This window comes from Pelodiscus sinensis, chromosome 9 (genome assembly GCF_052426305.1).
Source record: "Pelodiscus sinensis isolate ZL-2025 chromosome 9, ASM5242630v1, whole genome shotgun sequence".
Taxonomy (NCBI): domain Eukaryota; kingdom Metazoa; phylum Chordata; order Testudines; family Trionychidae; genus Pelodiscus; species Pelodiscus sinensis.
The window spans coordinates 9,667,189-9,694,257 of record NC_143060.1 but is presented as its reverse complement, the minus strand read 5'-3'; the positions used below and the strand labels follow the sequence as shown (position 1 = coordinate 9,694,257).

Here is a 27,069-nt window from a genome sequence, read left to right as displayed (position 1 = left end):
CCTTGTCGATCTGATCCTATAATTACAATAATTACCTAAGACTTAATTTTGCTTTCTTTTTTTAAAGTCAGTAAAGTACATATTGTGACAAGGCAGGTTTAATAATTCCCTACAAAACTTTGGAGGGGGAAAAAAGTATTCTAAACTAGACTGATGCCAGGCAGATTAAAGCATTCTACATGATTTAAACTAAAGAAGCACTAGAAATAAACACACCAAAATGGTTGTGAATTTATGTAATTCAGTATTGCTTCTGATACCTCACTTATCAAATATTCCCTTTGCTTATAATTAGACATGAACAAATTTGATTGGCTATTTTTAAATTAATTGGCGCAGCAAGAAACAACCACTTTGGTTAATAGTTTTCAATGACTGAAGACCTTTCAGTATGGATGACAAAAAGACATGGCAAATACATGAAACAGAATGATCTGGAAAGTAAAAATCAGCGCACGTAGGTAGGTGATGGCTTCATAACAATAACTTTGTAAAAACATCAACAGATTCCAGGCAGAACCACCACAGCCAAATCATGTGATCAAAACCTGCCTACATCTTTAGATACCCACACAGAAAATGTCCATCCCTTGTTCTGGACATTGACCAACAAATATGTTCCCTACTTCATTCTAAATCAATGGTTTTCAAACTGTAGGTTGGGACTTCATTTCAGTGGGGTTGCCAGGGCTGGCATTAGATATGCCGAGCCCCAGGCTGAAGCGGAAATCCAAGTATCGCTGCCCAGGGCCAAAGCAGATGTCTGAGAGCTTCAGCTCTGGCTTCCTGTCCCAGGACAGCTGGGCTTGGGCAGGCTCAGGCTTCGGTCTCTACTCCTAGGGTCATGTATTCATTTTTGTTGTCAGAAGGGAGTCATCCAGACTATATTCATTTCAGATGCATATTCACTGAGCCACGGTCTACACTATTTTGAAATAACAAGCAGAGCATCCACACTACCAATCCCGTTATTTCAAAATAATGGGCTGATTGTTTCAAAATCTGTACCCCTGCTTTCCAGGAGAAATAACACTTCTTTCGAAAGAGCATTAGTGTGGACGCTCAGCTGTGGCTATTTTGAAATAATTGGCATCCAGAGGCGCCGCACAGCTGCACTTGTGGCTGCTCTGGCCACACCTGCCAGCTCCACTGCTCCCATTCTCTTTAGGCTCTTTTAAAGTAGCAGGCTGCAGGAAAAGGGCCTGTGGCAGGAGCAGACCTTTGCCAGCCTCATGCCACCATCCCAGGAGCAATGGCAGTCCCCAGCGCTGCCTCTGAGCCCCCCACGGCTGCTAGCACTCCTGCAGCCAGCACCCTCGGCTGCAAGTGGCCAGGAATGCAAGCGAGCACCGGCCTGAACTGGTGCAGTGATCCTGGGTCTCATCGAAGGCTGGGGTGAGGAGACCAACCTCCAGGATCTCTGCACTACAAGGCAGAAAGCAGAGATCTACAGCCGGATGGCTGCCAGCCTGGCTGAGAAGGGACAGACATGGACCCTTAACCAGGTCTGCATGAAAATTAAGGAATTCAGGCAGACCTGTCATAAGACCAGGGAGTAGAGAGGACACTCTGCAGTGGCCCCGCACACGTGATGCTACTACGAACAGCTCGACACCATCCTAGGAGGGGACGTGGTCACCCCCCTCCCCTGCTGTTGTCAAGTCTCGGCCAGGGCACACCCAGCATCAGACTCCATGAGGGTGGGGTTATGGAGCAGAATGAGGAGGAGGAGCAGCAAGAGGTGGCCAGCCAGTTGACCATGCCTGCAAGCCAGGAGCTGCTCTTCACCCTGGAGCCGGTCCTCCAACTCAGGATGTCTTCCAGGGATTGGACGAAGTTGGGGAAGGCACTTCAAGTGAGTTCTATAACTTTCCCTATACACACGTGGGGGCAGGCGACAGGTGGGAAACTCCTCACTCAGCCGACTTAGCCTGGGGGTCGCACAACAGCCTGTGCATCTGAGTGCACATGGAGAGCTAGTCTGGATCACCCAGCTCCATCATGCTCTCACACAGGAACCCTTTGATCGTTCTCACAAGGTTCCTGGAGAGGACTGCGTTACTCCAGACTCCATGGTTTCCTATAACAAACCACCACTGAGGAGTCTGGGGTCATGGAACCATACAGCAGTGCCGCACACAGTACAGGCTCATGCCTACACTCGGGCAGCATCCGCTCCCAGTCGAGCGCAGTGATGCAAAGGAGACCGATCCCCTGCAGGGGAACCTGCCAAAGGGAGGAAAAAGAAGGACCCCAGTAGCACTCTCTCCGGCCAGCTGCCTCTGTTGCTCACACACTCATCTCCCCCCCACCCCCCCATAGCAGACAGGAATAGAAGTTCTCACCTGCCAGTGCTGGACCCGGTATGTGCGGGACACAGAAGGAGGCCAAGCTGTGCTGTCCCCTGCTCCCGCCCGCAGGTTCCTGGCCTGGACCGCACCTTCCCATGCCTGCTTGTCCCCAGGACATGGGTGAAGCAATGCTCCCTTGGGGCGTCTGTACATCTGCTGGCAAGTGCCTGCACTCCCAGCCTCATTCCTGAGCCCCTTCCCCCTCCTTCCGCATTCCAGGTTCTTTACCCAGCCTCCCCCTCTGCCATTTTATATCCCCCAAATAAAGTCTTGTTTTTTCATCATCATCAACAAAAGGCTTTATTCTTTGCTCTGCAGGGCAGGGGGGAAGGTAGAAAGAGAGGCAGAGCAAGGCAAGGGAGAGGCTGGGAGAGGAAAGGCATGTAGCAGCACTGCAGGGACCACTTGCGGAGAGGCCTGGGTAAGAAGCTCATAGCTGGCGTTGCCTGAAACTCTCCCTCAAGGCCTCCCAAATAAGCAGAGCCCCTTGATGTGCTCGAACTGCAATGGTGTTCAGCTGCTCGTAAGCCCCGGCCAGCCATTCAGCCTCTGCCCCCTCCCTGGCAGGAACGTCTCCCCCTTGCTCTCAAAAAGGTTGTGGAGCCCACAGCAGGGGATGTTGTGCTCAGTGAGACCCAGGTGGGCGAGGAGACTCCTGGAACCTCCCCTTCAAGTTGCCGCATGCACATTCCCTGACCACGCAGCACTAGCTGAGACTGGCATTGAAATGCTTCTTGGTAGGGTCCAGGCTGCCTGTGTAGGGCTTCAGCCAGGGGAACAAGGGGTAGGTTGTGTCACCCAGGATGCACATTGTCATGTCCACATGTCCCCAACCCTGATGGTGTAGTCGGGGGAAAAAGTGCCAGCGTGCAGCTTCTGGAACAGGCAGGAGTTCCAGAATATGCGAGCGTCACACGTGCCTCCCCCAACCTCCCGATGTTGATGTCCGTGAAAAGGCCCTTGTGGTCCACCAGGGCTTGCAAAACCATCTAAAAGTACCCCCTCCTGTTTATATAGGCCGAGGCATGGTGGTCAGGGGCTAGGATTGGGATAGGAGTGCATCTATGGTCCCCTGCAGTTGGGGAAGCCCATGGCAGCAAAGCCATCCATGATGGTGTCGAGGCTGTCCAGAGAGATGACCCTCCCGTAGCAGCATGGTGTTGATAGAGTTGGATGCCTGCAGGAGCAAGGCCCCGTCTGTAGATTTCCCCACGATGAACTGGTTCCCAACAGAACGGTAGCTGTCCTGTGTGGCGAGATTCCATAGGGAAATGGCGATGTGCTTCTGCAAGGGAATGGCGGGTCGCAGTCAGGTGTCCTGTCACTTGAGGGCAAGGGCGAGCCATCTGCAGAGCTCCAGGAAGGTGGCCTTCCACATACGGAAATTCTCGAGCCACTGCTGGTTATCCCATCACTGCAGGATGGTGCAGTCCCACTAGTCTGAACAGGTTTCCCTCTGCCAGAAACTGTGTTCCAGGGTGTCCACGGGATAAGGGGTATTTGTAACAGCAGGAGCGCCAAAACCTGGGTGTAGAAGTCCTCCAGTTGGGGCTGGTCGTCGTCCTGCTGGAGCAGCATGCAGGCGATTTGGAAGTACTCTGCCATGAGGCTCAGCACAAGGCCTGTGAGCATGGCACTGCTTTGCAGCAGCTCCGGGTCCATGATGTCAGTGCTGTGGCGTCTGTAAGGGCAACCAGAGCACACTGCATTGGTGTGGTGTCCTGTGACGGGGGAGGCAGTGTAGGAGCGGCATGTGAGACGCAGACATACAGAGGAGCTCCTGAAACCATGTGTCTCAATTTGCGTGACCAAGCAGCCACAGAAGTACCCCCCCCTTGGTCCCCTCTCCGGAGTGCTTGTGGGGGTTCTAAATCCAAAGCAGGCTCCAATCAGAATGGACGCACGATTTCAAAATAATTCTGAGTTATTTTGATGCTCTCCCATAGTGCGGACGCGCTATTTCGATTTTTGTTATTTCGGGCGTTATTTTGATTGTACTTATTTTGAAATTATTTCCTTGTGTAGACATGCCCTTATACATGCTATTAAAAGATTTAGAGTGAAGGGAACACGTACTGTCCTCAATTTCTGTACCTCCCTAACCTTAAATCCAGTACTTATTCCAGACTCAGTAAGCTTTGCTAGTAGTCTATTGTGGATGTGGTTCTCTCTCGCTCTGGTGAACAAATGTGTTTTGGGAGTTACAGTTCAATTGAGCAAAATTCTCTCTTTTATGTCGTATTCACACAACTGCATAAAATTGATTTAATATAATGAAATCTTGGTTCATATTTTCTACTGGCATTTTCTACTGAAGTGATGAGTAAACTTTACTCTGACTCATGCCTAAGGGAGATGAAGAAACTCTGCAGGATTAGGTCCAATGTGACCATTTTAACTCCATTTTAATCATCCCCAAATAGTAATGAATTAAAATCATCCTCTTTTGATAAACTATGACCATTTTACATGCTTGTCTTTATGAACTTCTATAACTTCTGCATTTTGGCTGGTTCATTTCTACATTCTACATTCTAACAGTGGTTATAATAGATTTGTGCAGTTACAAATGCTTGCCTCAACCAAAAGATTCAAAACCCAGTATTTTATCCAGTTCACAACTGAAAATTAACAAAATAAATTTAGAGACCGGTTGTTCTGAGTGGGCATGGTTAACAAAAACCCTTTACGGAAATATGAACCACTATAATAAAGGTTCAATTAAAAAAAATTAGCTGAAATGTAAGAATAAATGTTTTAAGACTTGATCCTTTACTAGAGAAGTTAATGGGTCTCAAAGCAGTACATTGAGAAATAAAAGCTGACATTGTATTACTAGTAACAGAAGCAAAAAGCCTGCTAGCTGCTCTTGTTAAACATTCACTCCTTGGTCTTTGATTTTAAAATCCATAAAAGATAAAATCCAGTGCTTGCTATTCTAGTGGTTAAAAATTTCACATAAGGTACTATGTTTTTTGGAAGTTTATCTTCAATGCCAAGCAAATGTATAGGTCACCCTTAAGACTTGCATTTAATTTCTATATTGCAATTTTTGTTTGTATTAATGATAATTATAACGTTTTGCATTTGAGCAAATACATTTTCTTTAAGATGTTTTCCTCACTGTCGATATCTCAGCATTTATTACTGTGACATCTTAGGGCCTTATTCTCTTCTCACTTCTCTGGTTCGACTCCATTAACCTCCAAAAAAATGTCTCATTTTCACCAGTGTAAAAGAAAAGTCAGGCCCAAGATTTGCTTTCTACTGAATTACTGTGATGATGTGAGTTTTTAAAAGTAACGGTCTTCTTGTTCTCTCATGTAGAGAAAAAGAAAAAAAACTGATGGGAACTCAAAAATATTACCAAAGTTATGAAAAGTTCATAACAAACATCTGCGACACAATGATTTTCACTAAATTATTTAAGTCTTTCCTTCGTGTAGAAGAGATTTCTGAGGACTTGTGTATAAAAGCAGTTCTGCATCAGAGAAAGCACTCCAAGTTCTTATTGGCATGAAGGGATAATGTTTACTTAGGCTATATTTGCTGACAAGCCATTTAAAAAATTAAATTATGTATGACAACAAAAATAACACTCTTAATACTCCTTTTCAGACATCCCCATCATCGCACTTCTAAACTCAGACATATTGCGGGTTAGTTCTGTGTGTCCCAAGGTAGGTGTAGTAGCTTACTATCTCTTCAACATCAAAATGTTGTTGGAACCTAGTCTGCATTACTTGAGAACAAATACATTATTTAAAAATGATGTTAATCAAACCACTTATTTCTTCTCCCTATTCTCAATGAAAAAAAATATGTTGAGTTATTATTCACCACATCAACATTTTTGAAAAGCATCTCCCATAATTTCCTGGACAAACTTTTTGTTTCACAGTGTTTGAATTACTATAAAGGTCCTTTCATTATTATCTTTTACCAAACTCATCTCTCTTACTAGGGAAGAATCACTAAGGAGATGTAGCTCATTTCCACAAATGTCTTGCAGACAGAGGAACCAAACATTCATCTTAACAGATCAAAAGGTCTAAACAAATATTGACCAAATCAATGCAAAAAATACAAGTCACTTAACCTCAAAGTTCCCCTCCCCCACATACACTTTCCCTGAAACAGTGTTTTACATAGTTGTTTAAAGCATGAGCCACCTAGGTCAACGTTTCCAATGTTTCTGTAGACTAATTTATTTAATGCAATATAGACAGATGTTGCTTGTCCTAAAATGTTATGCTGCAAGAGCAATTTCCCATAATATCTATATATACGCACATATACAGATATTATGAAGGACTTTTTTTAAGGAACTGGCACTCTGAGCCACCTCTAACAACATCATTCTTCATACACAGATTAACAAATATGTGCCTTAAAAAAAAATCTCACTATGAAGGCGTCTTTTAAAAAGCTGTTGGTTACAGTTCAAGATGAAGTGTCCTTCACAATAGATGAATCCTGGTTGGTTTTGTTTTGTTTAACTGTGAAATGATCCTATATCCTTGGTCTCTAATTTATTCAACTAGGGCACTTTTTGCTGTAGTCTTGTGGTATGGAAAACAATACTAGTGATGTCAATTATTATAATTCTATATGTGCACAATAGCCTAGAAAAAGTTTAATTATAGCTACTGTATACATTTGTCATTTAGAAGCCAAGATTAATTTGAATATTACCTATGCAAGCACAAGCAAAAGTTAATTTGATTTGTTTTAATCTTCCATGTGACCAAAACAGAATTTCAAGTTTGATAGACATGAAATAATAATCTATTTCCAATGAAGGCAAGCCTTCTCCTCAATTCAAGATGTGTTTCATCAGACCCCCAGTTTCTAAAATTATTTCTTGGTGTACTACTTTTCTCACTAGGGTAATACATCAGCAAACTACAGGGTATTTTAATTTGACAGGTTGCACAAAGAAATACTTTGTTGCTTAGAAAGACCGCATAAGTTTTGCTAGTGTTTTGCAAAGCACAGCTCATCACAAAGCATGGTATAAACCCCCCGCAAAGAACGTCAACAAAAATCCACCACAGCAGCTCCTACATTCAAAATAATATTTAAGAAATAATTCTTATGAATTTTCATATAAATATTTCTAGTATAGAAGATTTAATCTTCCTGATAAAACATTAGTTTCAACAATAATGCAAAGAATACTTGCATGTAAAATGTAAATAAAAATATTATAATGCTTAAATAAGATACTGATAACTGACATACATTTTTAGTTGTTAGTACAGTAAATATGTAGCATTCATCTACCATTACAAAGAACAGTTAATGAATCATTTAGAAAACTACCCACAAATCCTTTAAGGCAGGCTTATCTTCCTACTGCATGCATAAACAATAGCCAATGGCTCAATAAATGTAAATATATATTTTATATGTACAAAATTTGTTCTCTACAGTCTCAAAAAGAGTCCATGTGTTGAAGTGAGAAGAGTGAAAACTCTTTATAGAAACAAATAATTTCCTTAAAAACCCACTCTTATCTGAATTACATGTGCACCCCCCCTTTATAGAGGTAACATTCTGGGAATTTGCTGAACACAGCAAAAGATACAGTAATAAACAGAGCATGGAAAACTAAATATCTGTTTATAAAAGCCAAAGAACAGTGTTTTACAAAGATTCCATATATAGACTTTTCCTAAGAAAGCAAAATCTGGGGAAAATTCTGAGAAATATGATTATAGCGTTCACAGACAGATTATTTCGAGGACTGAGAAGTCAAATATATTATCCATGTATAATAAATTGTACACAGAACCTAAATGCCAGGAAAAATGATCCTGGTAAATTTTCTCTCATAAAGAATTCATAAGGTCTAATTTTATATTATTTCTAAGTGTTCATTAATGAACAAACTCAGAACTCTCATCCATAAAAGAGAATTTAGATAAATAATGCAAAACTCTTAGATAAAATAAGAGATCACTTTAATTAGCATTGAAAGTTATTTGCTTTACATGTGAAAATAAATGGTACTATGGTGGAGGTCCAATTGCCACATTTAAATAAAAGGCTAGCAGAGGCTCCAAAGGAAATCTGTTTGACATGGGGCTACATCAGTGTGAACTAAGCACCTTTTTTGTTCACTTCAGCAGGGTCCACATGGGGCAGTTAAAGTACAACACTTTATAGTGCTCTGCAATTCATAACCCTATAGCTCAGTCGGTGGTGCCATGTAGACAAGTCTTTATCAGAAAACCATTTTTTATTATTAATTCCCAGTATACCAATAGTGTTGACGGCAAGGATTTCTGCACTGTACAACTCAAGATCTTTCAAGAAGCTTTCCCCAGATGCAAAGATCCAACGGGTTTAGCTGCTTTCAGGACTCAAGCCTTATTCCCCAAACCAGCAAACAAGCATGTGCTTAACTTTAGACAAGTATCCCCACTGAAGCCAAATGGGCTACTCACAAGTGTAAAGTTAAAGTATACATAAGTATGCACGGTATCAGGGCCAAACACACTTAATACATGCTTAACTACACTGCCCTAAATAGCTCCATGAATTTCAATGGGACTATTCATATTAGTAAAAGCAAGCAGGTGCATTAAGTATGTGCAGCAGTGATGGGCAACTTAGACTAGTGAGTCGGCTGCATGAGTGGCCCGCCATCTTACTGGACCACAAGAATGTCATAACCAAGATGGTTTCCTGGGATAGGGTAGTTTTACTGACTGTACTTGCGTATTTAGAATTTGTGGGGCGCCCTGACTGATCCGAAGAAGTACTCTGATTACAGGCAGAGGAAGCACATGGCTCTCATGGTCATCGTGGTGTGCAATCAGTATGCACCTCAGTTCACATGTGTCACTTTAGTAATACTGATAGGAATAAAACTACACGCATGAAAAACACTGGAATCTGGCAACCCTGTGTGTGAGCAACAGTGAATAAAATGTCTTGTGGGCCACGCTTGCAACCCTGATGGCCGCAGGTTGCCCAGCACTGCTTTGCAGGAATGAAACCTTAGATTGTAAGCTTCACTGGGCCAAGACTTGTCTGTCTATGTCTTTGTACAGCACATGGCTCAAAATCCTTCAGGCGAGACCAAAATAGTAAGAGCAATTAAAAGTATTTGTTTTTTTCTAAAGCACAGACTGGCAAAAGTCAGAATTAAAGGCCACATTTTATCCCTTGGATGTAGACGCACAGTCCACTCACAACTAGCCTTAAAAGGAACAAGGAAAACATCTTTGTGGATCTTGAACACACATTTTCCTCTCTAAAACACAACTATCAAATTTCACTGTCAATTACCTTTTTACTAAAGCTTACATACTACACAACTAGATTTGCTATTGTTTATTTACTAAATACATCATGAACATGAAATAAAAGAGGAAAAGTAAGCTACAGAGCAATTCTGCCTCAAGGAATAGCCCAGAAATAAATAATTATCTAACTCTCTTGCATGTTGACATCCCCCCATTTTTACATGCTTTATGTTCCCCCACTTCCTTTAAAAGTGGTATTTAATATTTCATATACTCATGCAAGCTGAAAGAATTTGTATGGCAAAGAAAATAAATTAAATTGGAAGTTATTGTTACCAACATTTTATTTCACATGACAAAACCTTAGTTTCATGATAAAAAGCTTGCTTTCAGAATACAGAGCAGTGGTTTTAAAATAGCATTCAGATCTTTCAGCAAGTTCAGAATTACTGGATGCCATAGTTTTACTGAGTACACAAGACATGCTAATTGACAAAATCTAATTCATAAATTTTAAAAAGCAAAGCTTCATTTTAAATAAAATAATTTTCTTCTTTCTAACCAACTAAACTTGCTTAGGATGTAAATGGTTGTAATATTCAAATGATACACTGAGATGCATTTGCTGTTTATTTTTATATTTCCAAAATTTATGGTGATCCCACCAGTGCAAAGAAAGTAAAATTTATTAGTAATACTATTTATATGACACTAGTTCCCAAGAATCTGTTATCACAGCCTTATCATACTAGGCTATGTCCAAACAGGGAGAAACTATCCCCTGCCCTAAACATATAAGTAGTGTAGGAGTGAAATTTTTAAAAATCCCTCCATTTTGCAGACAGGGAAACGAAAGCAGACAGAGATTATTAAATGACTTGTCCAAGATCATAAACAGATTGTGTGTCAGAGGTGGGAACGGAATCCAGAACTCCTTCATTTCAGTCTAGTGTCTTAATCATGAGAGTACTCTTCCTTCCAACTCTTCCAAATATGAAACCAATGGCAAACAAAACAAAGGGCCCAATCTTGCTCTTTAACTCTGAAAACGTGACATTTGCTCCTATCTATGCATTTCATTTTCTCTAATTCCCAAAGGATTCTGGCTTCTACAAGTATTCTGCCTGTTTAAAGATGATGGAAAGAAGATTAAAAATATTTTAACTACCTTAGAATCATAGAACCAAAGGGCTGGAAGAGACCTCAGGAGGTCATCGAGTCCAGCCCCCTGCCCAAAGCAGGATCAACCACAACTAAATCATCCCAGCCAGGGCTTTGTCAAGCTGAGACTTTAGTCAACTTCGCCATTAGTCAACATATTACACAACAGATGATAAACTAAGGATAGGATACATATCCTGCACCTACATACAGGAGACTAAACAGGTATATCATGCAGTCCATATGGCTTCTACCTCTCTCCATAGAGAGTTTGCAGAGTAATACAAGACCCTGCACCAGCTATACAACTGCACAACTTGTCAGAACCCTCCAGTGCTATCAACAGCCCCACTGCCAGAGATGGCGGGGGGCGGGGGAAGGACCACTAGCTTAGCTTTTTACCCATGCACTACATGTGCTATGTCATCTCTTCAGCGATTTCTGAAGACACGCAGAAACCTACTGTTAAATTACAGCCTAGACTATGTCTGACAAAAGAAAAAGCCTTTGTTTTCTTCCAAAGCAGGGTGTGACTACTGCTGTTATATGCCACTTAAACCTCAAATAATCTCTTTTCTTGCCTTTCCGTGCTTCCAGTATGCAGGATATTAATATCCACCTGCAACTTCTTCACTTTTTTATGGGGTCACAAAGAGTGTCTACATTACTCTAAAGTCCCGATTTATGTGTTCTATTTTTAGTACTCTACAAATATCCAATTAGACTCCATCATGAAACAACTTTCTGAACATTTCTAAGGTTTTGTACATTATGCAAGAAGGAATGGCTTAGAAGTTATAATGGGTGACATGGTCACAAGGGTGACCTACCTGCATCTAAATCAAGAGTAGTTACTCTTTTCACCACGGCAATATACTTCATTTGTGGAAAACAGAGTCTGAATTATCTTTGTTATTTAGACTGTTTTCACTGAAAATTGCCTTCTGTCTTTTATGCCACTAAGGTCAAAAATGGAGAACACAGCCTTGATTTTACTGGAATTGAGGTTTAGGAGAGAAGCCACAGCTAAGAATACAACATAGCAAAATGAACCAACAGACTGCAACCAAACTGAACTGGTTCTGTGTTAGGAAACCTATAACAAAGGCTAGTCTGCTCTAGAATCTAACATAGTTCTCCCAGAATGACATGTGGCTACAGACACTGAAAGTTCTTTACACTGAATCCTTTAGAACAAAGGGATCCAAGGTCGGGCTCCAGTGTCCCCAAAGCAAACCTCATTCTTCTTCAATTACCCTTTCTTTCATTTTGCTATGCTTGCATGGTGAAGTCAGGTTACTCTCTATCTATGAGTTTTATCAGCTTTTTGATCATACCATACTACACCCCATTTTCCTTTGGCTTTTTCTGTTTAATATACTACTAGTTCTTTCAAGTTTCATCTGAAGGACAAGAGAGCTCATAACCAGCAAGCCAATTTCTCCTTGATCAGATGCTCCATGCTTTATCCTGTGATTTCCCCCCTCCTTCCCCAAAAGATTATACCTGTGTTAAGGTATAACAGTGAAAAGGGGTGTCCTATTGACTGTATTATTCTCTACATCAATCCATGAACACTTAAAAGACTACATTACCAAGAAGTGGATTTCCACTCTGCTGACTAGCAAGGCAGTAACCCCAGGTACAAAACACACCATAGTAATGGCTGTGCTAGACACAAACCTAAGAAGGCATAAAAGTTTCTTTGTCTAGCTAGCTAGCTAGCTAAAATATTATGCTAGAGACAGAGACACACAAGACAGGTCTCCACTCTGAAGTGCTTACAGCCTAAAAATATACAAAAACACAGGGAAGGAAATCTTTAGTTGTTTTTTTTAATCCTGAGACCGTATGCATTTGATTCTTAATCTTTACCTATTAGTGCAGTTTCCTGAGAGTTTTTTTTTATTTAAGTTACTGATTTTTCATTATGGTTTGAGTACACATTCATCTTTGCTCATGCATAGGCCCGTATTATTTACAAGTATATATAATGAGGCCAGGTTCCCAACTGGCAAAGACTGACATAGCATCACTGTGGTCCCACATTTTTAAATTGCTTTTTTTCCATAGAATCATAGAACCATAGAGTTGGAAAAGACCACAGAAGGTCATCAAGTCCAGCCCCCTGCTCTAGGCAGGACCAATCCCAACTAAATCAACACAGCCAGGGCTTTGTCAAGCCGAGACTTTTCCTTTTGAGAATCACCTAAAGTCTTTTCCAACCCATAAGTTTAGACAGAGAAGTCCATATTATACAGCTATATGGTTTGGGTTTTAAAAATTTGGAGAGGTATGTACTAGCCAAAGGCCAACAAAGAACACAAGGCTCAGCAGGGAATCATAGGAGTAGAAGGGACCTTGAGAGGTCATCAAGTCCAGTTCCCTGTGCTCATCATGGGACTAAGTATTGAAAAAGACCAGACAGAAACTGCTACCTACACACCAGCAAGATTTGAACTTGTAATCCTTAGTTCACTAGACAAATATCTGAACCACTGAACTAGGGAGACGGGTGCCATAACCGGCTTTGTCCATTAGCATCATCTTACTAAGAACATCTGCTTGTAACGTTAATACCAAGGTTTACAAACACAGGGTAAAATTTTTCAATAGCACTGTTGTGATTTAGGCACCTACCTCCATTTCAGTAGGATGTGGGCTTTTAAGTCACATAGGCATTTTTGAAAACTACCCTGAGGTGTTTCATTTACAAGGAGGCCTACATAATGCACAAAATGATGGCTTAGCCACACAGGCACAGCACCTGTTCTGTCAACCTAGTCTAAATTTTAGTTTCAACAAAGCCTTAATGAAAACATTGCAATAACTACATCTAGAGAACCTTAGAAGATGTGTGACCTTTTTTTCCCCCTCTTGCAAGAACATTTAAACAGATACTACTAAGAGGTGCAGACCTAGGCAAATAGGACATGGTCTCATGCAATGTAATTCACATCTCTTCCATCAGGAAACTGGGCTTGTCCTGAATAGGCAGTACTTTTACTTACTCAGTATTATGGACACCTATACCTGTTGGATTAGCTCTAGAGTAGGAATATGCTTCCTTTTAACACCCTTTCATAACTAATCCGTAAGGCTAGGATCTTGTTCCATGCTGATGTTGATGAAATTCTGTATAGAGAATACTGAAGCTAATGCAAAGCAAAGGGTCACATACTGATAATCAAAAACTGATTGATTATCTGAAGACTATCTGGTGGCAAAAGCACTAGAAATACCCATTATATGTATATATCCCCTACATCTAGGTTCATTCTTATGATCTATATTATAGATGAAATTTCTATACTGTACATTCAATTAAACGAATTTAAATCCATTGGATTGTGAAACACTTCAAGGAGAAGAAATGTAATGTATTTACATTTGAAAAATCACACACACAAAAGAAATCCTATGCTGGGCTCTAAGCAACCTTGACATTTAATGTAATATGTCATTAACTAGAGACAACAGAGTGGCACATACTTCCCTATCCCCTAAAGTTCAGGCTAAATAATCATGATTCCTTCTGACTTTAAAATCTATGATTCTACAGATAGCCACCAGACAGCAATACACCCTGAAGCTTAATTCATTCAAACTACTTCAAACTATGGGGAAAAGTAAAGTTCAAAGCTGAGCAAATCTCAGGAACAAAGACTGCAGGGGAGGCTCCTAAAAGGACACTAAAAGGACTCCATCTGAACCTCTGTTGAGGTCACCTGTAAGAAAGAGGCATAGCCTCAGAGAGACGAAGGGGCCCAGGTCCTTTAGGTCAAAGACAACATGCAAGATCTATGTGGAAGCCAACAGGCACCCAGTGCAGTTCACAGGACACCAGCCTCTCCTTCACGGTGGAATACTCTTGTGCAATAGGCTACTGTCCCTGAGTAATCTGCAGCCTCCAAATGGATTTATGGTGTAGCTGTATGTGAAGCACATGTCAGGAATCCCCTCTAAAGGTGACAAAAGCATTAATCAAAGTGGCAAATGCACATCCAAGAGAAAGGGTGAGGCTAGATGCATATGGAAAAGAACAGTCACTGCTGCCACCTGATCGACTAGAAGGGGAATCTAATTAAATACATCCTAATGTTCTGTCCACCTGCCTATCCACTCCCAATCAAAAGAAACCATTGTGCCCATAAAAATGTCTATAAAAATAAAGTAATGCTGTGGCCATCAGAAGCAGTTTCTGCTTGGTACCGTAACCGCATAGGATATCACATCAGAAAGCAACGTACTAAACATGAGGATGCCATGTACCCCAAGCAGGCAGAGATGGAAAATATTTTTTTAACAGTGACATATTTTTACATGTCATAGAAAGCTCAAAAGCCCAATGCCAGGCTCCTTTCCTTTGGCTACGAATATCAGCAATGTGCCACAAATGGGCAAGACCTATACATTGCGCAAGAGTCACATGACCCTTCAGGTGCAGCCAGGTGGACTATTTGAAGCTGTTTACAAAGCCTGCGCCAGCGTGTTTCACCCATGTGGGAAAAAGGAAAACAAGTCATGGCAATGTAGGAAGTGGCATGGCATCACTTAAAAATATTTTCCATCTCTGCCTGCTGAGAATAAACATCATCATACCAGCATCTAAGCCAGTGGAAAATTATAGAAAACGTTGGTTCCTGCATGACAAAAATGGTTGTGCATTAATGTTCCAAATGATGTTCCAAATGTTGATAATCACAAATAAACCATTATAAATTTAAACACAGCAAAAGATGAATTGATGGCCATTAACCCCATCCTCACCCCTTTTCTTTAAATAAATGTCTTAACATATGAATATTTTCTTCAGTAGCTAGGTAATGACAAGTACTGACAATAAAAGAGAATTCTAAAAAATATACTTTTCTTCTTGGATTAGTGTGCTTACAGTTAAATATAAACTGTGATCTATGAATTATCAAATACAATGTCCAATTCTGAAATGCACTCAGGAAATCTCCGAGTATAAGAAATTGCAGAAAATATTAAGTTTGTCCTGCCCCAGCTATTTTACAGAAGAATAAATTATTCTGCAGATTAAAGAGTTAAGTTTCCATCATTGGTCATATTAAGAACTGCTGCAACCACTACAGTAACTCTGTATGGAATTTTCCAGGACCTTCCATATCAAGCAAAGAGATAATTTCCTGGAACAGCTGTTCATACAGGAAGGAAATTAACAGCAATATTGCCACAGCGTAGCTGGCACACACACATCAGAAAGAGTTTCTAGCATTCATGCATTCTGCTAAAATAAATCTTCCCTACACATGTACTGCCAGGAACTTCATTTAAAACCAAAATATCTACAAACAATATTATTTATGAAATATATATGTATATACAAGCTTCTTTCTGTAATGTAAAGAGTATTCAGGATGGTTTACAGAATTAATAAGACAGGTGCCGAAAGGTGCTTGAAGTCTATGTTGGACAAAGTAGAGCAAGGAAGTTACTGATTAGCAGTAAAAAGTCAAGGATTACCAATAGCAAAAGATAAATACAAAAACTGCAATAAAAAATTTCAACAAATGAACAATGCAGGTATCTGAAAACTTAAAATCATTTTCTATTCTAAGTACATTATAAAGTGTTAGCACTTCACTACAATGTAGGAATTAGATAAATATGGTCTTCTTAGACAGTGACCATTGTGAGCATTTTAGGACCTGATCCTGAAACACAGATGTCCACGGGAATTTTGGTATTGACATAAAAGGAATAGAAGTAAACCCTTTGTTAGTATATATCAAGTACTGCAATTGATTAGTATTTTGACTGCATTTTTCTATACATGTTTGAAATCAGAATTACAGTGCATTTTAATCAGGTTCATTTCCAACGTTATAAACACAGGTTTAGAATCAAACTGCTCACTGAACAAAAATGACCATAAACAAGAATGTCTAAAGTTTAGTGATTCTTAAATAAACCTAACCTACACATACTGAATTGAAGATGAGTCACTTTTCCGGCACAAAAAATAAATATGAGGGAAAGTGGCTGTTAAGAACGATTACTGTAAGGAAAGTAATTCCGACAGTCACAAATTTCATTTTTGTTTTGGCATTACAGAAAAAAATGAACTTTGGGGATTTGTATTGTCTGTATTGTCATGCTGTAACGTGGATAATTAATATTAAAGACTACAATTCCCAGAACTTTATATTCTCGCTGAGTGCTTTTAAACATGATATTACAGGATGCATCAGTTATTATTAAAATGATAAATTGTGGGAATTGTAGTCTTTTTCTACTTAAAAGTATTGTAATAAAGAAAGTTTCATTAAGAAAATAAGGACAAATATCTTTCATCCACCATCCAGCTTCAGATGCTTTTAAATATCATTTGCTGCTGTAATTTACCATTATAACACTATTTCCTACTGCTAAGTCTTCAGAGACATCTTAAAAAGTTCAAGTCTGTCTGTTGTTTTTCATGTGCAACCTAGAAAGAAACAGTAAGAGTCTCTGATTGGCTGCTTAGAAAAACAGACTATTTTAAAATAAGTATCAACACACCATAGGCCAACATTTAAAGACCATAGCTATTAAACAGTACAATTTAATTAACTGCTTTGCTAGCAAATTTCTAGGTCTCTACACACTGGGTGAGATAGTTCAACATTTTGATCAGCTCCCTCTGAAACTGCTAGCACTAGCGGAAGGTGTTCGAGTTGTCTTCCATCATTCAATAAATTCACTCACGATGCTGTGAAATGACTGGAATTATAGGACTTTTGCTATTGGAACGCCTCCAGAGGCATCACTGCCCACGTTCAAAATCACTTTGGTGAACAGGAAAGCTTTTTACATAGAACTTCATTGCATAGAACTTCAACATTCATTTGCATCTGTTCCAAACCAAACACAGCACTTCCTTTATTATCAAGATTTATAAGTGCTGAAATGCCATGACACTGTTTCCAAGTCTTTCATGATATAGAACCAGTGCATGTCCCTCAACAATGAAAAAGTACCAGTGGCATCTTAGAAGATGTTTACTAGCAATGTAAACGACTTAACATAAAATTCAAAAAAATTAAAAAGAATAAAATACAAAGACATTGTTTTTTCCATCAAACCAGAATGTCTGACAACTGTGTGTGCCTTAGCAACAAAGGAGTACTACAGCATTTTATATACAGTATATCACCACTCTAAATATCATCAAAGACCGACTTGCATTTTACTGTGTAGCTGCAGAGTGTTTCCAGAAAGAGCACTCACACATGTTTAGCTGACCTTATTTCTTCAACAGTCTCACTGTCTGTTTATCCAATTTAAATAAGGATTTCTCCCTGGTTCTCAGCATTTCCTGGTTCTTATAGATTACCTTCACTGGGGAGAAAATCTTTGAGCAAGTCACAATCGGAAGCAGAACAATGGGTAAGAATGCCTTTTAGCTTCTTCTTTGCTTTGAGGGGCCCCACAGAAAAGATATGCATGAAAGTTCTAAAATGGCTAGGGCAAACACAGATTGTCATTAGAGAAAAATAAACCTAACACCAGTACCACAGAGCTAATTCTTTATGAATGTATGCAAATACAGTAAATGTTACAATAAGACAGTATCAAGCGGTTATGAAAATTAAAAGCATATTCTTATTATAAGCCCAACTGCTAACACTAATATTCTTAAGCTATTGTGAACACTCTGTCTGAATACTTAATTATGTAAACAACAAACAAAAGGTCTCATCTCTTGGTGCAGTAAGTTACTATCCAAAACTGTGTATAATTAAAGGTGTGAACAACAAAGTATGTAACAAACCTGCAAAGTCAAGGTTCTGAGAAATTAATGGGCATCACTGCACTACATTAATTCAGATTTGTCACTCATTATTTCTCAGACTAGCATGGTGCAGTTTCATATGTTTGTGCCTCATTCTCTTTCCTGAAATCTTTTCTTTCCTTTTCTTGATTTTCTAGATGGCTAATTTTAGACAATTACTGTCTGTGACACACAGAGACATCTCCCCCCCCCCCCCCCCCACCATCTAGTTGTAATGCTAGTGACCTATTAAAGGGCTGTGCACCTAAATACTCCAGGATATCAGAAAGTAAAGATGGGCCATTTGAAATAAGGGAACAAAAGAAAGCAAAAAGTATTTGAATACCCCCTTTCCTCACTACCGCTCCTGTGCGTCATTTCAGCAGTTAAAACACTCAGCTACAAAGGCTGAGTATACATAAATAGTAAACTAATTTTACTAGGACTAAACATACTATACTTGTTGAATAGAAACAATGTTCTCATCTTGAGTTAATACTTTAGCAAGATAAAATATTCACCACAGTTAAACCCTTTAAGGTGTCAGAAGTCACAGCTTAACAGTTAACTATGGGCCATTGCACCATATGAACAAACTGTACTATATTTTACATTTAGAGAATGCCTTCTCCCGTCTCATAAAAATCCTGAGATGTTTTTTACACTCTCTTGTACAAATAAGGTGTGACAATACACACATGCAAACACGCATGTATATCTACACACACACTCATCTCTCTTTCCATCTATTTGGGAAAGAGTAACCAAAGGGGGAGGGGTGACTTTCCTTTCTTACATTAGCAAATTTTGTGAAGTATGGCCTATCATCAAAGGTGCAAGGCTTTTTAACATTGACCTGCTTACAATAAGATTGCTTGTGCCCCTTCTCCCCAAAAACCCCAATGACATTGAAAAAAATACTGCAATGCAGTATTTGCCAGTGCATCCGAGTGTATCCAGTCAGCTGTCCCACAGACAAACAAATGTACATTTTAACACGTCCAGGCATGTAAATTAGTTGTCTGGTGGCCACAGCTTGCTGAATCAGACAAGAGGATTTGTCAAGATCTGTGAATCTCCACATAAATATATATAATATTCTCTATCGCTGTCCATTTCTTGCCTGGGATGTTTGCTGAAATTTTCGGAAAGTGCAAATTATCAAGATATACAACAAATTCCCCTACCAGAACATGAGAAGTACTAATAACTTATTTCATAGACAATCTAGAACCAATGTCCATCTCAAGATAATGTACAAGTAGTATGTCTTTCATGTGCAGAAAATAACCTTCATTTAATGAACATTCCCAGCAGCATACTAACTAGGGAAGACTTGAGAATGTAATGTAACCTCAAAGACATTCCTTCAAAAAAATTTCTAAGACTAAAAATATTCAACTTTTCTGAGACAACCTGATTTTTTCCAATATGAATCATATATTTAACATGACCAAGTCTAGATGGTCAAGACTATTTCACATCCATTAAAATGGAATTTTCAAATGAATACTTTGCAGTGCATTTTAACCTTCCTTTGTCAATAATAACTGGGTTTTTTTCATTTGAGAAAGCTCACAAAGGTAAAATTAATAAATATAAGTAAAGCATAGGAGGTTACCCTAGCCAGTCAACAGTGGAAGAGCATATCTGTATCTAACATGGAAACTTGATTAGTAAGGTGCATAGAAATAGGAAGAATTATAAACTGGTGGCTGTTGTTTCTGTTCCTTCTATATCTGAATGTAAAAATCCCATCTTTTCAGCCAGATTACTATTTCACAAAAATGACGATGTTTAAAGAAAGCTATGTATTCTCCAATTTTTGTTTTAAAATTAAGGTTTCATGTTCTATGGTTTTCTTCTTGCTATTTTATATTTGGCAATCTTACATGATATTCCACTAATCTAACAGCTATTTTCCTATTTCAGGGTCTACTACGTGAAAGAAGAGAACGACATTATCATGCAGGCAGGCTGTGTTCATCAATATAATCTTAAGACAAAGAAAGAGAAAGAACACTGGCAGAAACACGTGTCAGAAAACACATTATAAAAATAGCAAATTGAACAAAAATGTAACTACATTAACTGCTGGTGATCCTCAAAAAAGTGCTTCTGTCTACAATCAAAGCCTTTTAAATTTATTCTCATAATCAAATCTAACAGCTTTAGAATGTAGTAACAATATTTTGGGAACAGAATAAAAAATTTTAATTTCTCATCTATATATTCTTGTACATAGTTCATTTGTACGCATGCACTCAAGCACACTATATATGTTACATATACACCCTTATGATTTTTCTTCGCCTACAGCAAAAAGCTGTGCAGTTTTCAGAGGGTCATTCAATTACTTCTCTACAGAAAAAGACTGCAGCAGAAGCATCACTTGAGAGGAAAATTAAAAGACAGATGTAATTTCTCATATTTTCCTTTTAAATTTCCTAACATGGTCTCATTAAATTTAAATGTTTTAAGTAATTAAATATAAAATGAAGGAATAAACTAAAAAAAAATACAGGGTGTGTTCTGTGCTCTTGGTACACATCTCTTGTACCTCCTGATGTGTGACAGATGAACGCTTTCTGGACAACCACATTTTTTTATACCCTTTACGCTAACTTCTATCACCTACCAGTCTACTACGCTTTTTAAACACTTCCGGCACCCACAAGCTTGTTTAAAGATGCACCTTTGCTATTCCACATTATTGTGTGCCCTAGACCATGAGTGACCATAATAACTAGCAAAACATATAGGTTTTCTTTAAAACCTAAAGCCAGCATACTCAGCTTGAAATTGAAAGTGGATAGGGTTATAGCAGGGAGAGGTGAGGCTAGCAAAGAAGAGGAGTACAGCTTCATTTCAGGAAATTTCTGCTTAGCGCACAAACTGCAAGATATGATGAACTCCCTTGAACTGATTATTCTGCCATAGAACCATCTGAATATGTAAAAATACCAATATCACTTAACACAAAATCACCGCTTAGGGTAAATTCATACTACCTTCTGTTCTCATAGGGACATTTGCTGGAAAATTCTAAGAAATGATTTGCAGAAGCTATCAACTGTGGGAGTTTACTATTATACCTCTGTCAACTTCATTCAATATGATTTACATTTTTCTAAAATACTGCTTTGAAGGATTTCTTGCTGTTTTTTGCACATACAATTTCACAGCAGAAAAAAAAGATAACTCTCATTTGTAAAGAAAGAACAGATGCTCAAAAATAGATTTCTAGAAATCACTGTAAGCCTGATCCAGAAATGTAATTAACACCTATTTATAAAGAATAATTAAAGTTGTGACTGCCACAAAGAACAGCAAAGATAATCGAGGTAGCCCCTGATTTTTTTTTTAAACACTGTTTGCAGTATTCCCACATGATTGCCACCTGCTCCCCCACTCAGCTTCCCCCTATGCTCGTTTCCCCGGCAACCTTTCATTGGCTTTTCCTCCCAGCTATCGCTTTCAGTTCGGCTGCTCAGTCTAATCTTATTTGTTTTACACCCATCAAAACAAGCAGCTAGACAAAGACAATCCTATAAGAATGTGAAAAGACCGGAGCTTTGTTCCCCAGTTATAATAAATATCCGAAGTGAAAGTCTGCATAATGTTTAATTGAAACAAAACTAGCAAGAGTGATTTGAATTTTGAAGATTTTTCTTCCCCTGAATAGCAGTTCTCTGTGAAATTCAAAGTCTGTAATAGTTGTATTTGATCATGCCATTTTGCACAATCTGTAAGGAAAACATAAAGGAGGAATGAGTTGAGTAGTTTCGGATTTCTCTGCCAAAAGAATACTCTAAAAATAGAAATACTATTTTTACATAAATGGAGGCTTAGACTTCCTTCAATATTTAAAACACAGAACACCCCCCCTCCACACACACACACCACCATTCTGCTTCACTATCGTATTAGCTTGTAAAGAAACAAAGCACCTGATTTTTACACGTAGTTATTAGATCTGGATTTAATTTACCACTCATGTAACACAAATGATGATGAAAATACATGAGCTGCTGGCTGATCCGATGGGCATACAGTACAATGACACTGTGACTGTCAGCAGAGACCATCCTTGCTTGACTGAAATGCAACGTTCAATGGAATCAGCGTGTAGTGTCACCACACTTCGATACGTTAAAATATATAGAGAGATCCTCATAAAAATAAACAATGACCTGTAATTTTACTTATGACTCACAACCTGCTATCCTGAACAAAAGGAATTCATGAGGCACAGAAGCTGTACGAAACCTATGAACAGTCTCTCAGCATTCACTTACCATTTTCAAGCCATTCCACTCCATCTGTGATCACAAAGATGGACCCTTGCAGCCCCTTACAGTGTCAAAAGCAAAAAGAACGTTATGTAAAAGCTGACATTCCTTCTTACAGGACTGCTGCCCAACGATGCAACAAAATCGACATATACTAGGCGCTGCAACACATACAAGCCTCCTCCTCTTTTTATGAGGTCATGACAGGAAACTCTTTGAAATACAATATGCAGCATTTACTGAAGCTCATATAAATCACTCTCAAAAATTACCATACCTGCTGCGCAGTCCACCAAAACAAAATTACCAGGCTTGAAGCTTTTTTTCCCAAGGATTCTGCTTTGCATTTGTATTTCCAACATGTGAATGTGGATATTAATTACCTCTACGCCCAAAACAACCCCCTCTTTTTCAGCATTTCAGTTAGCCACACGCAGCCTTATGTTATAAAATCACGTTTTTCTTTATTCCGAGAGAAATAACAATGATCTTTAAAATGACAAAGTACATCCTTTATTAAAGGATACGCAGGAATTAAATAGGGAGAGAGGGAGAGAAACAGAGAGAGGGAAAAAAGAGAAAGAGAGAGAGACAGAGATACATAATGTAGAAACAAACCAGTCATAGCAACTAAGCTCGTGAAAACAGACTGATAAAGGTGAAGATGTGGGGAAAATCTATGTTATCTATCTATACAACTACTATAAACAGATTTTAAATCTACTAATACCTACCATAACCATTCTTAATGGCAAATATTGGGTCTTGAAAAGCTTGAACTCTTCTAAAGATTTGCTAAGGTTTCAGGGATTTTATTATTTAAAAAAAAAAAAAAAGATCCACAAAGCACAGTGCCGATGTTTTGTGCAGCAAAAGAATAAAAAAAAAAAACGCACTGTGTTGAAGCCCCCCGCTTCTAGGATGTAGATAAGAACAACTGAACAGAGCCTTCCTGAAATTGGCTTGCAGCTTCTCCTTTTTACATCCATTTATGGGACCATCTGTCAGCTGAAGCCAGGATCTGATTGGCTAGGGAAACTAAAGGAGGCGTTGCAACATCAGGTGCTATTGAAATTAGCTACTGCCAGATTGACAATGTTAATGATTTGGTGACCTCTACAACAACAGAGACCAGATTTCTGAACTGCTGCTTGTGTCTAGTAATTAAGGCCCAGTTGAAAAAAAACAACACATATACATATATTTTTACCCCTCCCTACCCCAGAAGTACAGTAACAGGCCACGTCTAGTTTATAAACCTCCATGTGGAGGTGCCATACCTCAGCCATGCTTCAATGACTACAACCTCTTACCTCTCATATGTGTGGCTTTGAGGTCTGGAGTATTTTAACCACCTTATCTTTCTCGACAGTTGCTTTCCGGAGAAATGCATATTTAATGATCTGCCCCTAGGCTTAAAGATATGACAAAAGCACTTTAATGTGCATTTTAACTGCATTTATGCTCAGGTACTATTGATTTTAATAATCAAGATTTTTTTCTTTTTGCAGTAAGAAACAAAATTTAAAGGCAAGTTTGATATTATTTTCATTACGCTTAAAATATAACATATGTACTTAGCAGTACACTTTACCAGAATAATGGTAATATTTTATAATTATACACGTATCTCACTTCATTATTTGCGGGAAGTAATGAATAAGACGGCATTTAAATAAGTTATTTTTCAGCCATAATAAAAAACGTGCTTTAAACTTTGTAATAAACACACTCACTTTTCCTTTGCTTGCTTCCACAGACAAAGCATCAAGCCACCAATTATAAAGAGCAATATTTCATAAACTTTCCACTACCTTAACTTTATTGAAATAAGATACTTAGGAGACATTTATTTTCCCCCTCTTCTTCAAAAGAAAACTATTTGAGGGATTTGTTGATTTTATACATAGCAGCGAAGAAAACAGGGCATAGCATCCTGTTTTTACATTTGACCTGGGATTAACGTTTAATCAAAACCTACCGACTTTAATCTCTAATATTGATATTTAAATCATTTAGTCTTATCTTTTATGTGCACAGTTAAAAGAAAATATTTTTTAAAAACATCTATCATAAATATTTCTATTTCAGAACAGATAGGAAGGTAAACGCTGCAGAGAATGCAAGTATGGGCCATGATATATGCCCACTAACTTCTCCACTGCAGAAAATAAGAAATGGTTTTATGAAATACCCACTCCCCAAATATATAATTACCATTTTGTGAAAAGGCTTTTTTTAAAGTACAAATATTAACTCAGAACTGTTACTCTCATAAAGGGTATTATGTACGTTTTAAAATTTCTTTAAAATATGCACAAAAACCTCCATTCACAGCCTAAACAAACAGTACAATGTAGGACATATATTAAGCTTTTAAATAATGTAGATATAAAATGGATCATACAAACAGAAAAAACATTTAAAATAAAAGAACCCTACCTACTCACAGAGTGAATACCGAATTCAATTAATCTCTACTACGGATACTTTAAATGGCTGTAGAGGATTTCTCTTACACACAATAGTTTTAAAAACATTTTTAGCTTAGCAAAAACTACCAAAGATTAAAGTGGTTTGTAGAACAAATTTTCTAAATCAGTGTAACTGAAACTGAACTACTAGAGCAAATTCACTATCATCAAAATACTGCATAATAGTACATCATCATATGTTCTGTTCCCCAAATATACTGAATATTAAAGTTTCATTTGTAATGCAGATTTTTATGTAAGGTCTCTTCAGGGGTTTACAAAATTGAACAAGGGATGAAGAAATCTTTTTTTCCAGCCCTTTCAACCTCAGCACACTTTGTTAGCTATAAATTAATGTTATGCATATCAAAAGATTCAGCCATTTTTCTGAAACAATAATCGCACATTGCAGTCCTAAACATTTAGCTGTTTTGCACATCTAAAATGTCATGTACTTTGCACACTGATCACTTTTCCAAAAAACAAACAAATAAACCCATACACCAAATCTTTCAGACGAAAACTAAAACAAAAATGCACGAATGTCCTCAGAGGCCTCTCTCTAAAGACAAAGGCAGAGTCCTATTGTTGAAAAAGTCAACCTTATTATCGTGTTTCCAATAGTGCCATTCATCTTTCAGGGTAAGTGGCTGACCACTGCATCACAGTTGTGACACATTTGTAAAGCATCAAATTCTCAATATAGTCTCTCCAGAATCAGCCAGCATACCTCTGAGAAAAGCCCTATTTTTATGCAAGCCTCCATCCCCACAAAAAGAAACTTGTCTTAAACACCTAATCCTATATCAAAATGAAATCACAGGGCTGTTTGCCCCCCCTCCTTTTCTCTCCTTACCATAAATGAGCAGTTTCTTGACTCATTAATGACAGTATCCCTTAAAAGAAGTGATCTCATATCACTGAGCCCCTCTCCACCATGCATACATCCCAAAGGTTGCGGGTATCTTAGCATCAGTAGCCGCCAGCAAGCTCTCTCATACAGAGCCCAGATGGACTATACCAGAAGCCAATTCAGCGTTAATAACTACCTACTCTGTGCAGTTTAGAAGCCTTACGTGGCATAATGTCCTAGGCAACAGCAGCCGATTGAAACCGCAAATAAAGACAACCCAATTGTCCAAAAGCATCGAAAGGAAAAAAATAAGAAGTGAAGAATGATTTTTTAATCTCTTACTTTCATAAAAATAACCTGAATCCTTCATAAACATATAAAAAAGGAGGAAAAACAGATGCTGCTCAGAAAAGTGACAAAATATTACCTCATTATTTAACAAAGCAGCATTAAGCGTCCTGCTGATTTCAAACATCTTGCCACAGATTTTGGTTAAGAGAAACAGGAAGAATCCTTTGCAAGCCCTCTGTCTGCAAAGGGTTCTTCAATTTTCTTGCACACAACAGTATAGCCAATATGTTATTTCCCTAGAGTTCACACATTAAAACATCTAGTCAGTGAGCTGAATTTTCCCTTATCCACACACACAGTACACTCCTGTTATATGTACTGCTCTCTTTGCAAGATTAGCCTGCCCCAAACATGGCTGTTGAAACTATTCTGTAGTGTAAAGTAACAGTTCACTCTACAACCACCAGGTGGTCAGTGTGCACAGATTTAAAATAACCATCATAAAAATTTTTCTTGGAACAAGAACCCCCAAATGCCCATATTTTGCATTCTTTTGTCCATCACCTCCTTCCCATAAGACAAAGAAATAAACCATGGAACTTCCATTAGCA

The 27,069-nt window shown here is 38.6% G+C and overlaps 1 protein-coding gene across 5 annotated transcripts in view; it reads right to left on the bottom strand.

The window, feature by feature from the left end:
• Window positions 1-27,069, bottom strand: part of ELAVL4 (ELAV like RNA binding protein 4) — a 120,089-nt gene that overhangs the window by 60,158 nt on the left and 32,862 nt on the right. For 2 of the 5 annotated variants that reach the window (XM_006126430.5, XM_006126431.5), the window contains exon 1: window positions 26,171-26,295. The exons of 1 other annotated variant lie outside the window; for it this stretch is intronic. In XM_006126430.5, the coding sequence (XP_006126492.1) occupies window positions 26,171-26,287 (117 nt within the window). In that variant the 5' untranslated portion in view covers window positions 26,288-26,295. Of the gene's footprint in view, window positions 1-22,846; window positions 23,007-23,574; window positions 23,814-26,170; window positions 26,296-27,069 lie in introns of those variants that run through there. 2 more of the 5 variants (XM_014575180.4, XM_014575178.4) reach the window with 2 other exon arrangements.